This window comes from Argiope bruennichi, chromosome X1 (assembly GCF_947563725.1).
Source record: "Argiope bruennichi chromosome X1, qqArgBrue1.1, whole genome shotgun sequence".
Lineage (NCBI taxonomy): Eukaryota > Metazoa > Arthropoda > Arachnida > Araneae > Araneidae > Argiope > Argiope bruennichi.
Genome location: NC_079162.1, coordinates 137,366,350 through 137,383,150, shown reverse-complemented (window position 1 = coordinate 137,383,150; position 16,801 = coordinate 137,366,350). Strand labels below are relative to the sequence as shown.

The 16,801-nt window shown below is 28.8% G+C and overlaps 1 protein-coding gene across 2 annotated transcripts in view; it reads right to left on the bottom strand.

The window, feature by feature from the left end:
- The window catches only part of LOC129958561 (SLAIN motif-containing protein 2-like), a 58,745-nt gene that overhangs the window by 26,286 nt on the left and 15,658 nt on the right, over positions 1-16,801 (bottom strand). For both annotated transcript variants that reach the window (XM_056071108.1, XM_056071106.1), the window contains exons 6-7: positions 7,466-7,570; positions 1,932-2,060 (exon numbers count right to left, since the gene is read on the bottom strand). In XM_056071108.1, the coding sequence (XP_055927083.1) occupies positions 1,932-2,060; positions 7,466-7,570 (234 nt within the window). The remainder of the gene's footprint in view (positions 1-1,931; positions 2,061-7,465; positions 7,571-16,801) is intronic.

Sequence of the window (16,801 nt, the reverse complement as noted above, 5' to 3'; positions counted from 1 at the left end):
AAATTAAAAAAAAAAAAAAAAAGAACTTTCCCCAATCTAAACAAGCAACAGATGAAAGAAAAGCCATGTAAATGAAATGGGTGTATTTTATAATTTCTATTCACTATTTCTTTAAACTGAAATAAAATCTTTTGCACTGATCTGCGGATTTATTAAACATTAAAAGATCCGTCATTGTAAAGAAAATACAACATATAATCGGGCAGATCTAGTGTAATGATTTTTTTTTTTTTTGTCATTAGAAGGAAAATATAAGCACCTGGATTATATAAAAAAGGCACTTTTAAAGTCTCCATATAAGGACCATAAAAAATAAGCAGTTTTTAAGGACTTTTAATGACACTACACGACCTGATGCACTTATTTTGAAAAGAATAAAAGTTCTAAAAATTTGCAAAACAAATAAAAAATAAATTCTAATGCATTACATTATCAAACATAAAGGAATTAAAAATAAAAAGATGTCTACAGTATCTAGCTTTTAGCAATTAACATCATTTAAAAATTCTTTTGATTCTTCTTATATTATTGGAGCATGGAATGAGAATTTCAGTTCTGAACAAGATTTTATATATAAGTAATCATATTTTTAAAATGTTCATTCATTAAAGAATTTAAGTGCAATAGACAGCCAATTCCAAAAACATAACCATCACTTTAGAATAGCTAATACTCTGATCTATCTATCCCTGTTGATCAAAAGCAAATGTGTTTCGACTGTAACATAAGTGCTTGTCAGTCAGGTGGTCAGGGTTTGATTCATAGTTTTCAATCAATAATTTCAAATTAAATTAACAATTATTTTTATTGAAATTTTATTTTATGATTCTTATCCATAAAATAAACATTCATTTATATAGAATTTGAATCACAGTTAAAATTTAATTTTAAAACTGAATAATAAATTTAAAATCAACTTATATAGTGATAAATAACAACTATAGTTAATCTCATTTCGAAAAAAAACTCATGTTTTTTTCATTCACAAATTTTAGAATTTTTTTCTGCAATTAATTTTGAATTATCTATAAGAATCATATAAACATGTTCATTTATCATATAAAAACTATACCATTATATATGATTTTATCATATATGGAATCACATAAAATTTTCATAGAAACATTGGAAACAAAAAAAATATATATTGACATCCAGCGAAATCAATAAACGGTGACTACGGATGCCCATAACAGTAAATTTTCTTTATAAGATATGTCGGGAAATAAAATCCAAATTTTGAGTCAAAGGCCTATATATGCAATAGATTAACATTTGCTCTTATTTAAGCATGTAATTTTCCAAACAGTTTCATAAATTTAGAATGAACTTTTGTAACTATTTTTTATCCAATAATTTACGATTTTTAAAAATAAAAGTAATAGTAATTACTTAACATCATTAAAGTTAATTTTTTATAGCTATTTAACCATTAAAAAGCGAACTTTAATTCATTTATCATATTAATGAACAATTATTTTTATACTTAATAATGATTAAAATTTCCCAAAAATAAATAGATGAAATCCAAAAAATTCATGTAGAAACAAATCCTGACTACCTAGTTAACAAGCAAATATGCTGCCACCTATGCTGTTTTATTACCAACCAACAGCAACAAGTTACTAACATATATACTAAACTGAAAATTTGATGCTTATTTTCTCAGAATTGACAGGTTAGAAAGTTTTAATATTTTAATCAGTGAACATTTTAAAAGGTAAACTACAAGAATCATTCTGAATTGAATTTCCTAAATTGTGCTCTCTTTTTGTTAATACCAAGTAATAATTTCTAATTAAAATAAGAGATCAGAAATAAAAAGAATAAACACTGTTAAATTACTGATGTAAACTAAAAATTTACAACAAAATTGCCAATTTGAGGATAAAAAAATCATTCCAGTAACACATATTTTGAAAAATACATACATTTTCCTTTCCCAGCATTATGCAAGGACGCATTTGATCCATATGGGCTTTCGGACGGAGAAGATTGATCGGAATGATTATAGGAATCAATACTATATGAGCAGTTTTCCACACACTCATAACTAGTTGCTATAAAGAATTAACATATTCTGAATATTGTTTATAAAAATATCATCACAATTAACAAAGAATGTAAAAAACATACATTTAAAATTTCATCTTTAAGTAAAATAAAACAGTAGAAACATGACTTAGAAAATATCACAAGATTGCAGCTCAAATCTTAAAAAAAAAAAATTAATCCGCGCTTTTTCTGCATATATATGTAACCATAATATTTTTGAAGCGGAATCGATGCCGAAGATAGAGATGATACTTGGAACTTTTAAGTACTTTTATTCCATCCCGGGAGGCATAATTTATATAAATAAGCGATGACGGACTACCGTCCGTTCACCAGATATACAAGAGCAGAAGAGCATAAAAGAGGGAGAAATTATTTATCCCTGGTCTTATATACCACGAGATTCCGATAGGGATTTTTCTACACGTGTCGAGCCAGGCAAGGGAATCATAGGGATCTTTTAAAAAGAATTCGCTTGAATGACAGCTTTTTTTTATCCCTTCACTCGGAGCGTGTGAAGTGCTGATTCAAGTATTTTACAAAGCTTCTCTTGAATTAAATAGAAAAAATGGAATGGGATCAGGAAATAAGAGAATATTTTAGAATGAAGTTAATATGGGTAAAAATTAAGATAATACTTTGGAAATTAATTAGAATTGAAATTAGATTTAAAAATATCATTACATATATACAGGATGTCTCAAAAACTTTGACCGCGGCCTTTATTCCTTAAATATTGAGCACAGAAATATACTGTAAATTACAAAGTTGTGTAAAAGAGGGTGCAAAATGTTATGAAATCGATAAAAATTTTCAAGGAATTAAACTTCAAAATTTAAATTTTTATACGGACCCCGTACGAAAAAATTCCCAGTGAGTAAAATGTGCCCCATCCTTTAATAAGGTCATATACAAAATTTCAGAATTTTTATCATGAAAACTCTCACAGATCTGTTAAAACCAAGTTGGCGAAGGGCCAATCACAAATTAAAACACAAATGTTTACAGCTTCAGTGCAGATGACGCAAAACAGGAATGCATCATAAGGAAATAAAATATGCTTCATATCTTTAGTTTTAAATACAAATTTTTAAATCTATGCTTCCTGAAAAATACTTTTAAAATTTTATATCATGAATTACAGAATATAACTTAAAAATGGCACTGTCAATGCACCAGTAAAAAACTTATGTAATCTTTCCTTTAAGTTATGTAATCTTTTCTTTAAGTTATTATTTCTACAAATTTTTTCATACTAATGAACCAATAAATAGCAAAATTATTATTCATTTATTCAATTACTACTTTCTTTGTTTATTTGTGTACGACCCCTAAAACACGAACATCCGACATGACTTTTCCTCTTTACGAACTCATATTCAGGCGTCGAAAAGTGGTTTAAGTCAGCATTTATGTAGTTTCATATCTTTGAGACTTTTTGTGATAAATTGCTGAAATTTTGTACAAGACCTTATTAGAAGATGGGCCAAAATTTACTAAATGGGAATTTTTTTGTACGGGGTCCGTATAAAAATTTAAATTTTGTATTTTTTGAAGTTTAATTCCTTGAAATTTTTTATCGATTTCATAACATTTTACACCTTTTTTTAAGCATCTATGTAATTTACAGAATATGTCTATGATCAATATTTAAGGAATAAAAGCCGCGATCAAGGTTTTTGAGACACCCTGTATATCATTTATTATATATATATATATATATATATATATATATATGCAATACAAGAGCAAATGTGCAAACAGCATTCATGTGTTAGTTATAATGAAATAACAATACTCCATAGTTTTTAGTAGAAAAAGCAAGGAAAAGGGAGCAATAATTTAACATTATTTGAAATAATAGTATATTAAAAGGTTTATATTCACATGCATGGAAAAAAAAAAAAAAAACCCTCCTTTTCATTGCCTGGAATTCAGCAAGACAAAAATTATGTATTAAGGGGGGGGCAAATGTTAATTACCTCTTGTGCTCTTTAATTGCAAGTAGTACAAAATTAAGGACTTGGGTAACATGTAATAACATGTTTGCTTTCATGATACAAGTAATTTAATGATTGCTAAATAAACAAACAATACAAAGCAAGATTACTATTTTTATTCTATTTATTTTTACCAATTCATATATTGGGCATCAATTTCTGTAGCTTCTGTAGATTTTTGCAATTTAGTTTTTTTTTTTTTTTTTTGTACAGCAATTTTCGCTTGCAATGTTGCTTTGCGTTTGGTAGAGTCCGTTTTCATACTTTCTCCCCTTCTTTTCCATGAACTTTTTTCTGCTTTTCTAAAGTTTCAAAATACCTTGCATGAGCTAACTTAGTATACTGAAGTAATTTTTTTGAAATCAGAACATTTAAAACACCTCCATAAAAGTTCATGACATCATGCACAGTTCTCAGACATATTAAAGAATTTTCTTTCAGATTTTCAACCAGCATATCCTTGCTGATAGCAAAACCATTTTCCACAGGAATTATTTTTACAACTTCCCCAGAATCAGGAAATTCATCAAAATCAAAGTTCAAAATAAAGAATAGAAATCAGCTAAATGATATTTCTTTCATTAAATGGATCAAGTTATTTTTTGTATGCACTTTTCAGTTTTTTCAGGAAATTTCAAATTAGATCTTTGCTAATTCTGAACATACTAGGGAAATTTGTGATTAGAAAAAAAAGAAGTTGAAGCAAATAAACCATTCATTTTTCACATAATAATACATTGTTCTTAAAATAAATGTGCATTTAAATAAGAAAGCTTTTAAAACAGCAAAATTTTTGGACATATATTCAAATATTTTTTGCTTTCCAAACAGCAAAATTTTTGGACATACATTCAAATATTTTTTGCTTTCCAAACAGCAAAATTTTTGGACATACATTCAAATATTTTTTGCTTTCCAAACAGCAAAATTTTTGGACATACATTCAAATATTTTTTGCTTTCCAAACAGCAAAATTTTTGGACATACATTCAAATATTTTTTGCTTTTCAAACAGCAAAATTTTTGGACATAATTCAAATATTTTTTGCTTTTCAAACAGCAAAATTTTTGGACATACATTCAAATATTTTTTGCTTTTCAAACAGCAAAATGTTTGGACATACATTCAAATATATTTTGTAGTTTTCTTCACAAATATTAAACACTCTACTAAAAAGCCTCTTTTTTTTTCAGTTTCAGTAACTCCAATATTAATTAAGTAAATTGTAGTTACTATTCCAACATTGTTATTTTTTTTCAACCTCAGATTTCTAGGATCATCAAGCTTTATTAAATATAAGCTTTCTAATGTTTTTGCTTCTTTTAACAATATTAACTGCTTAACAAAAATGGAAAGATTTTCATATAATAAAGACACCATTGGTTAAGATGTCAGAAATTGTTTTAAGAAATGGCAGAAGAATGTTAAAATATAAGAGAAGCTAATTTTTGCCAGAAACAATTTTTCCTACAAGCATTTATGGTACTATCATTTGTGACAGACCCAGGCAAAGTTTTTTTACTGAAAACTATGTATTTTTTTATATTTTCAAGAACTTTCAGAGCACGTGAATAGAACAAAATTTTAATGGCAATTTAGAAGAACCTGTCATTTCCAGGAAATCGGCGCGAGTAGCTGGACTATCTCTAAATATTCTATACATTTCTCTTAGAGTAAAATCTACTTAGAAGAATTGTATCCAAAATGAGAAGCTCCATGGATAAGGCTCAAGTTCCTGTATCTATATTTTTTACAGTCATTTTCGCATGAAAGTTCTTTGATATCTATTTAAAATTTACATTTGGTTCGTATATACTAATTCGTAAAACTAAATTATGTCCGAACTTGATATAACTTCTTTGAATTTCTCAAATAGTTCTTGAGCAGTGGCATGTCTTGAAAATACAAAATTCCAATACCTTGTGGAAAGTCTATTGGTTGATTCACACAAATATTTTGCAAGATCCATTTAGCAGTTATGTAAAATGACGTTAAAAGCTTCATCAAAACATAAGCAATTTTTTTTAAATGCTAAAAGATTTCTTAAAAGATTATTGAAATATTGAAAAAAAAAAATGGAGTTAATCTGTTACAAATAATGTACGGTATTACATTTTAGCATATGTTCACTGACAGTGAAATAGCAAAAAATATCATTGAATGCATAAAAGGGCGTATGTAATGCAATACGTTTTCATGCCGATAAAACATCAAATTTGATGTTTTCAGATTTCGTGTGTCTCTTTTCCTGCATTCCTTTTGCATACAAAGCCCAATATCAATGATTTTTTTTTTTTTTTAATTTGCACGTCGTTTTGTATGCTTCGTCTTTCAGCATCATTAGTGTATATTTTCCCATATTACTTAAATTCATTATCTTATAAAACGAGCAATACGCTTCAAGTGGATTTTGTGGAACTCCTCTAACACATTCAGAAAAGTCAAGTTTGGTATTTTTATAAATCCAATCCCTGTTAAATACGCATTTTAATCAACTTATTCTTTAAAAAAATTCTTAAATCTACTTGAAATAAGTTCATAATTCCTCATATAATAAACCATTCAATCAGCTTACATGTCAGTGACTAAACACAACCGCAGATTGAATGCTGGTTGCTATTCCCACCATAAGAATTTATTCCATTCTCTCATATAATTATAGCCAATTCGCGTATGATCATTAGCTACAATACGGGAATCTCATGAAAAAGAACTGCCTTTCAAATAAAAATTGCACTGTTCTACTCGTACACAGAAAAAAAAGAAGAAAAAAAAAGGCGAAGTCTTTGATTACACAGTCGTGAATGGTGTTTCCTTTTAGAAGCCATAGGCTACGATCTTTTATTCTTGCAATATGAAGAGATCGGATGGAAAAAAGGAACTAAGAAATTCAAAATTCCCTATATTTTCACGGTTTTAATGGAAAATTTCAAATTTCCCTGTTTTCTAGATTTTTAAAATTCCTGTATTTTTCAGCTGCATTCTCATTAGAGAAACACAACTTTTTTTGCAGAAAATTCTAAATTTCATATACACCATCTTGGCTTATATTAAGATTTTTCAAAGTACGAGCATAGTAAGTTATGCATCGCATGTAATAAAATTCAAATTTAGTTCAGTTTATATACCAGAAAAAATTAATGAAAAATGACAAATAACTAAGCTCATGCACAATGCTTCCATTACTGAGAAGGACATATGACAAAAGCAATAATCAGCTTACAATAATATATAAAAATAGCATCTCTCTCTCTCTCTCTCTGTCAGGCATTGCAGCTCATAAATCATGGCTACTCATTTTTCTGCCATAGAAAAAACAAACTGTAAATTTTAATAGCTGAAACAAAGTTACAGATTAAATTTCATTGTAAATGTTGATAAAGCTTTAAACTTGCAAAAGTCAACTTACACTCATATGGATTTTGAGAGCTAAATACAGATGTTTCAGACATATCTTGGTCTGATGTTGAGCCTCGGGATGATGTAGATACTTTTCTAGAAGATGAACTGTTTACTAGGGAAAAGAAAATTAATGTGTATATTATACACACACACAGTACAATACTAGGCTCATGCACAAGTCACAATGCAACTTGGCTGATTCCCGATATATCTTTTGTCAGATTAATGTATATGTAATTTAAATATTCAACTGTTTTACCTGTAAAATGAGAGCTAATTAAAAAAAAATTAATATGGTAACCTAAATTTCAAAGATTAAAATACTTATATTTTCATCTTTAAACTGTAAAATCCCTAATATAGCTGGAAATACAACCAAACGAATATGAAATTGTAATATTAAAATATGGCAGAACTGTCATATATTTGGCGATTTTTCAAAATTTGAAAAGCTAAGAGCAAAAATATCTTCATCTATAATTAAATATTATTATAACTTTTAAGAATGCATTTTTTATAAAATAAAAGCAATTGCAGTAATTATTTTGTTAGGAAAATTTTTGAAAGAATTCTTTAACAACAATAAAAGGTCATTTTGATTTAAAAAATAAAGAAACATTAACAGTTTTACAAAAAATATAATCATTGCTTTTTATATGACAACAGAATATTTTAAAACTTGATTCACATCAACACAATGATTACGTGTATGCATTAACTCTAATATTTTCTAAATGCACTTTGACCCAAAGAAATTGTATCTCTTTAAGTAAAAATTTCAACCGAATTATTATCTTAAATTATTTCTTTTTATCACTTGAATGCCCTTCTGAATTGCACACATTTCTGCCATTCATGCTACTCAGAGTTTACACGAGCTGAAATCAAAATGCTTAATTAAATGCATTTTGGAATAACTTGCTTAATGATCATGGATTTAACACAGAAATCTTAATCTCAGCTGAAAATTGAACACTTTTCTCAATAATCATCAAGAATACAAATTTAATTTCCAAATAAACTAGCATCTGATTTCTTTCCCAGAAAATGCATTTATGTGATAAATTCAAATTATTAGCATTCATTAATTCACTTTCAAACTACTTAAATTTGGATATAAAAACATTATTACTTTAACCCTCGAACTGTGTAGTCTTTTTACTGTGATCTATAACCTTAAATATCTTATGTTAACCCTTTAAAGGACCATTTTTTTTCTAGTCACTGTAAATTAAATTATTTTTATGATTGAGATGGCTTAAGAAAAATAATTCCTTTAGCTCATTAGATTAATTAATTTGATTAAATAATAACTAAATAACAAATCAAGACAAATTTTGTGAGATATAAGAAACTGAAACACTAAGGATTTTTTTTATTGAAAAATTTGTGAGACCTTATGTCAACCTACACAACTTCATTCAAAGATTGTGGAATTTGGAGGTAAGCATACTTCCTATGGTCTTAGAAAGGGTTAAGATATGATAACACATTCTTAAACAAAATTCTGGCCCAGTTATATTTCGGGGAAATTTCCTTTTTGAATATGTAAAAAGGCTGAAAATGTTCCCGTGTTCTCTTTTCTCAGTCTTTAGTTGGTGCTGATAGCATGCTACTCAGATTCCAAGTAGCTTTGATGATCTACAAAGAACATCAAAATCCGCTTAAAAACATAAAATTTTGCTCTTTGATGAAGAATACAAAAAAAAAAAAAAAATCCCTGCTTATTTGCCACATATGGTTATTAAAGCTACCAGGATAGATATATGCTATGGAAAACCATCAGAAACTCTCATCTTTGCCTAAGAATCCAAACTCAAATCTTTGTTCAAAAAAAAAAGTATCAAAATATTAAGCTTAGCTAAGCACTTAAATTGCTTTATGGGATCTTTTCAATAGTGCTAAAAATTGCAACAAAGAGTTATTCTACATCAACAGCAAAATTGTTCTGCTCTAGGATATATCTAATTAAATTTCTGCAATAACTGATTTTGCTGTGGACCCTGTAGGCATCTCATTGTCTTTGGATTTCCTAAAGTTGCTCTCGTGTTGTCAGAAACTTCATCCATACTTTTTATCAAAATGTGTGTATCAAGAAAAAGTTTGTAAAATAATAAATATGTGCGAAATAAATAAATCAACAAGTTTCTTCCATATATTAACTGTGCACAAAAATAACAGAAAATGCTGTTCCTAATTAGAATTTAAAAATAAAGAGTTTTAAAAGATTATGGTAATCTTTACTTAATATATCAGCAATTCCAATTTGTAATCTTTTCAGAGAATATTTATCTTTTATGAATTATTGATTACAAGTTTCAAAAGTAAAAAAACATGCTTTAAATAGAAATCGCCCTATCATGCAAAAATATGCCATTTCTTCATAAGTTCATCATCAACAAAGAGGGGGGAAAAGCCAGAATGAAATATTAATAGCAGTAATAATAGCGATATCAGTTTCAGTTCAACAATGTAATATATTGTTGTAAAATATGTTTAATTATGCTAATCGGCAGTCAAAAATTTTCACAAAGTCTAATATTTTGTTAAGTAAACATTACTCACTTTAGTTAGCTAAAAATTGCGATCCCCCCCTCCCCCAGATTCAACAATTTTTTAAATGAAAAAGACAAATCAAAAGTGGAAATGCATTTTGACGCTTTAAGCCTTGAGGAGCTCCGATAACTTATGTTCTTCTCCACAAAATTTTGTTATTTTTCAGTGGTTGCTTTTTCTAATGCTGCAGCTTCAGCATCGAATAGCAGAAGAAAAATTAAGAGTTACTGATGCTTTTAATAAAAGTCATATTCCGAAGGGTTTTTAGAGAATAATTCTCTTACTGTGAAATGCTGGAGTCAATTGAAATTAAAGTAAGCACAAATATTGTCAGCAATTTTATACCCCCCCCCCTTCTTCTGTACGCGAATTAAAATGTACAATACTGGAATCAACATGATATATTTGTTTTTTTTACCTACAATATGGGATAATATTGTTTTAAAACTTTCATTATATTAAAATAATAAATTTTTCCTTCAATATTTAAAAAAGACAAGCAAAATATTAATAATAATAATTTAAAAGCACATATACATAAAAGTAAGGAAATAAAATTAGCATAGGATAAGCTTTATTCGTCATGATGCGGTAGCACTCGTAGAAATTACACGTGCATTGTGAGTGCCAAGATGACTACAGCTGTGATACAAAACAAAACATGAATAAAAAAAATAAAAAAGAAAAAAGAATTTACTTGCTGTGGAGAAGCTTATAGCAAACTAAATAAATTTTTGAAACCATAAATCGAGACTATATAAACTACCTACCTAAATAAATTGGTCGCTGCTTTCATAAAAACATTTCCTTATACGACACAGAAATAATGTTTTTTAATGCGTAGTAGCATCTGTGTTACAATATACTATTTTTATTCCAACGTTTCTTCCTCATATGGGTAAAAAAAGTAATGGGTAAACATAATCTCTATTTTGCAACAAAGCAACATTCCTACGTAGTTATTTAACTGAACCTCAAACTTCTTTTTAAATTTTAACTACAGGCATATTTAAAAAAAAAAAAAAAGGTGATAAGCTTTCAGAAATGCAGAACTGTCCCGATTTATCTTGGATGTCGGAGAGAGAAAAGTTTACTCTTATCCTTTGTTAAATATAAGTGACAGTATGCATATTATAAAATACGGAAAACGGACCATTTGCATATTATAAAATATGAAAAGATTTTTTAGAAACTATTTTTTAATTAAATCTAATAATTTCTTTTTATTATTTTAATTTAATTTATATATTTAAGCAAAAATCATTACAAATGAAGATGAATTTTCAGTCTGGGTCATTCGAGTGCTCTGATGCGCATTACGGAATTCTGGCAGAGGAATGGTGGTATTGGCAAAATTCAATAAATAAGAAATAATCAGTTAACGGATTAAAAATTTCAAAAAAACAGAACGCATTAAAAAAGTATATATATTTTATAATTTAATTCATTGTTTATCCTTCCAACTGATTTATGCACATCATCATATTAACTTGGCAATATTCCATATTTAGGAAAACTGAGGAATAGAATTTCTCCGGACAACATTTTCAGAATAACTATATTTATAATTTCTTTTTAATACGATATAAATGGGACATTTCAATAGGGTTTAGAGTATTCTATTTTTCAGGGATAATTAGACGGAAATTAGAAACACTACAACTATACTGAGACATCAGATGATTTTACATATATCAGAAACACAGTAAGAATTAAAAAATTAAACTTAATTTTTTTCTTTCTAAATTAAATAAACAATTTACTTATAAAATTCGAGAAAATAAGAGGCATTTTATTAAAATTTTCAGTCAGTAGTAGAATTATCAGTGAAAGGCTGAGCCCATGCATTGAAACATATTAGAGATCTTACAATTTCATAAGCACATAGTCTTTGCGCTGTCCACCTGGATTGAAAAATTAAACGCACTTATTATTATAAACTAAGTTGTGTCAAAAGAAATGCCATACATGCTGAATTATTTACTTTTTTTCTTTTAAATTAAACACTCTTCTTATATTATCAGAATTATAAAAAGCAAATAAATGTCTGAAAAAAGAAGTGTTCTAATCATAGTTATGAGTTCTATGATCTAACATTTGCGGGAGGCTCAATACGAATTGTTAAGGCCACTTTTCTGCGCAAACAGAAAAAATCCAAAACATTTAACTCAAAGAGTATCTTTTCCAAACAAATTTAGGTGGCACATTGTTAAGCCCCCCCCCCATGGTGATCAAACAAAAGACAAATAGTTTTCAGAATGGCACTAGACCTCTTCAAAGAGCAAGGGCAAATCTTATTTGGGATCATTTGGTGGGTCGGATTGTCCTTCTGAAGGTCAAGTTCTTGAAAGCTCTATCTTCAGTAACTAAAACTGTTCTCCCATGTTCAATGTACCTGCCTGGCGCATCAAATTCAACTTGCTTTATTCTTATTTTCCATTGATAGGACTAATCTGCATATTTTTCTTTTACAATACATAAAAGATTAAATATACATTTATCAGGAATCATTAAAATAAATTTTCCATCGTATAAAACATTAAAAATTGAAATTCGAACATTTGTCGAATAGTAAAAAGTATGACACAGTACATATTTTGCATTGCCTCTTCAGGATAAGCATTCCAGTATTTCAATAAAGGCGCAGTACATTACTGAAAAAAAAAAAAAGGCAGGGGGAAATGTCATTAACCACTTAACTGTTTTGCCCGTACGCCATACGTGTATCGATTTATCGAATTTTGATAGTTGTAAGCAAAAAATAAACCATTCATAACGATTATAATTCAATATTAAAATTACTTCGAATAACATAGATAAATCAAATGTTCAATGGATTTCCATTTGAATCACAATAAGAAAATATTCCCAAAATGGAAAGTGTCATCTTATTAGATAGTAAAGAAAATAAAACAGTTAAGTGGTTAAGCACTATTTTAATAAAGGGTATCCCAAAATTAATGCAAGATTTGAATATTTCACCATTCAAACAGTAAAGGGTATTTCAACCCTATGTAATGTAAAAAACCATTTGATAGCTGACAGTTTAAGGTTAGTAAAAATGGAGCACTAAACAATAGAACAAAGGGTTTTCATTATTGTTAAAAAATAATTCAAGTCTGACAGCCACAGTTCAAAAATTTGATAACTGCCCCCTAGATAGTGTGATTTAACACCATTGGATTTATTATGGTGTTATTTGAAAATCTTGCCAAAGGTCTTTACCAAAGGTCTATGCCAATAAGCCCACAAGCATGTGTGCAATTAAGAAGGAAATTCAAAGCCGCATCAACGAAATTCAGCCACATTTATGCAAAATAGTTATTGAAAATTTCGACAAAAGATGTGTATATGCCAGCAGAGCCGTAGAGGACATTGGTCAAATCTTGCGTTAACACGTTGTTCTATCGTGTAACACTCCATTTTTCACTATCCTTAAACTACCAGCTGTAAAGTTTTTTTTTTTTTTTTTTCATAGGGTTCCAAACATTTTACTGCACAAATGGTGGCAAATTCAAATCTCGCGTTAATTTTGAGACACCCTTTATATGTTGGAATCCCTGAATCTATTTCATCTTGGATTCCTTCTCCAAATTCTTCCCTTTTGTTGGTTGTCTTTCTTAGTAGATATAGTAAAGAAACCCTTACAACCCTGCTTTCATATTATCATATTCAAAATCTGAAGGTGTGGGAGCATGGAAAAAAAGGGACTTCTATGCACTTCTCAAAAAAAGTAAAGTCCCTAAGAACCCTTTTTCAAAAGTAAACACTTTTAAAGGTGCTTAAAAATAAGCATCTTAAAAAATGTAAGCACTTTTCAAGATAGTACCCTATGTAAAAAAAATTATTTAACCATGCAGTAAAACTGTTGAATGAGTACATATCTACATTGTTCAGATTACATATTCAATATTATAAGAATGAAATTAAAATGTAAATTTTCCTTTTCGTATTTAGTTATTTTTCAGTCAATTTACTTCAAGATAAAAATTATAAAATTATATACAGATATTCTGAATTTTTACTGATTAATGTGCTATCTTATAGCAGGTCATTTTTTTAGATAATTAATTTTAAAAATTGCAGATAAAATATTCAAATACATTGAAAAAAAAACCTGAATTTAAAATTAAACAAAAAAAAAAACTCATTTTTGAATACAATTAAGCTTATAATAGTTGCAAATAACAATTCTTAAAAAATATAGCAGGCGATTTTATATTCAAAAACAAATTCTTTGTTTTTAAATAAGGAATCACCTGTTAGCTTACTCATTTTTGTGTCCAACTATACACATATAAGTAACAGAAAATCTAATTTTTAATATATCCATTTTTTATGCCATCAATGTCTTAAGTGATATTTTCTAGTTAAAAAAAATTCACCTTATTTAAAAATTTATTTAAGCAAACATTATATAAAATATCAATATGAAAATTAAAGCATAAAATACTAATTATTTTTGTAAAATGAAGTATATTTGATTCTATTTTCTGGTTTTGAAAATTCCTCTCGAATATCAGTTTAAAATAATAAATAGATTTAGTGGACAAGAAGTCAACGATTAAATTTGGCGGCTCCACAAAATCCACCTTTCTTATTCTTGGGTACAGCAAATGATAATAGCATTATAGAGTCCTAAAAGAGGTTATTACTTAATTATTCTTTTGATGGTGTTGGCAAAAGGGTCATAACAAGCAGGTGTCCATCATTTGAAGATAAACTGCAGAAGTTAACATTCAATTTTTTTTTTTTTTTTTTTTTTTTTTTTTTATTCAGAGACTACTATTTTCAAAGCAAAAGACAAGTGTAGTAATCCCCTTTTTCTGTTATCCTATCAGTATTTTATCTAGTAAATAGTGAAATGTTTAAAAATGATGACTTTCAATATATTTTTTAATCTTTACAAGGATGTATTGTAAATTGAAGGTGAAGACCAAAGCAATTCCCCATATCTTTAATTGCCATATAAATAGAATGCAAGTGTTTTCAGAAATAATGGAAGGAGCTTTTGCATTTATTGTTAAAAGTATAGTGGCTTTTTCTAGGATCTATAACTTCTTCACAAATATTTGTTACAAAGTGACCTGTTCTTCAAGGTATAATCATTAACATAGCATCTGAAATATTTGTATGAAACATAAGATGACAATCTAAGGGATGTTCTGAAAAGCTTATTTTTCAGAACAATATCTGCCTAGGAACAAAATAAAATACATCACAAATTTTAGGCAAGTTATTTTTCCCTTAAATATGTAACACTGCAATCGAAGTTGCAGTCATGGGTTTTTTTTAAAGCTTTTGCACCAAAATTTCATGGATATAGACCAAATTTTAGCTTTTGTTAAGAATTCTTTCTCCAACTCAAGCCAAGAGCAGACTGGAAAACCAAGTAGATAAACAGAAAGAATGAGAAGGAATAACATGAAAAAAAAATTTTTTTTTTCAATCTTATATAGTTTTAGAAGGAATTAGCAGAAATCAGTGTCATGATTCCATAGGAAAATTAATAGCTAGTGCAACTCTGAAGTTTAAGTGACAGTGAACCAGAGTTTGAACTATAAGGAAATTATTATTAGAGTATAACTCATTTGAAATCATTACATATTATATTATATAATATTTTAAACTTAATTTCAATTTAATTAATTTCCAAGATTTTATCTTAATTTAGCCCATAGTAACTTCATTCGAAAAATATTCTCTTATTTCGTGATCCAATTCCACTTTCTCTACTTAATTAATTCAAGGGAAGCTTTATAAAATTGCTTAGTCAGCTAAACGCCGATACTTTCACACGCTCGGCGTGAAGGGGTAAAAATGTCCAGTAAGCACATTCTTTCTTAAAATATCCCTGTGTTTCCCTTATACGTGATTGACATGCGGCAGAAATCCCTATCAGAATCGTATTAATATATTAGCACTATGAAGAAATATTTTCCCTATCAAAATCTAAGGTTATATAAGGCGAGGGATAATTTAGTTCGTCCCTTCTTCCCCACTTCTGCTTTTGCAACGCGCTGTGGCGGACGCGCGGTGTGTCCGCGTCTTTGCTTGTAAATAATTATGCTTACCCGATGGATTAAAAAGAATTTAAAAACATTAAAAGCCTCTTCACTGTCTTCAAAACTGCATCCTGCTTCACATAAAATAATGCTTACATATTAAAAAGTCGACAGGATAGTTTCCTGATAAATTATGAAATGAACTAAAAGAATTAAAATTAAATACGCTGGCCAAACTTCAACGTTGCAATGCTCTTCGCCGACGCTCTTCGTTCCGGCCAGCCGTCTCCTGTGTTTCCGTGGCGAAGCTCTGTCACCGCCGTCTCCTTCGACTGCCTCCGGCCACATCGTTTCACGCAAACCGTAGTCCAGGTTCCGGTCTAGTTCCCGTTGCATCCCGTGCTTTCCATAACCTGTGACTTCATCCGACACTGCTGCTTAATGCCCTAGTGTTTGTGCTCCATTTCGTCATGTGCGTTCTCCTTATATCTTCAAGGAGTTGGGGCTCCTTACCTGTGCTGAATAATCCCGATCTCGACGCCATTTTCTTGTTATATCATCACCACAATATAATACTCGCCAGTGGTCTCCAGTACCAAATTGAATCAACCAAATTTCGAAAATATCACTCGTGTGTTATATTATCATCTCAATATAAAAATAGCTTTCAGTCACTTGCCGTAGTCCCCAATTCCAGTGCTCAAAATTGCATTTTGTGATTAATTAAAAAAGTGATTATTCTTCAAAATATGATCAGTGTTTAAAAAAAAATCATCCATCAG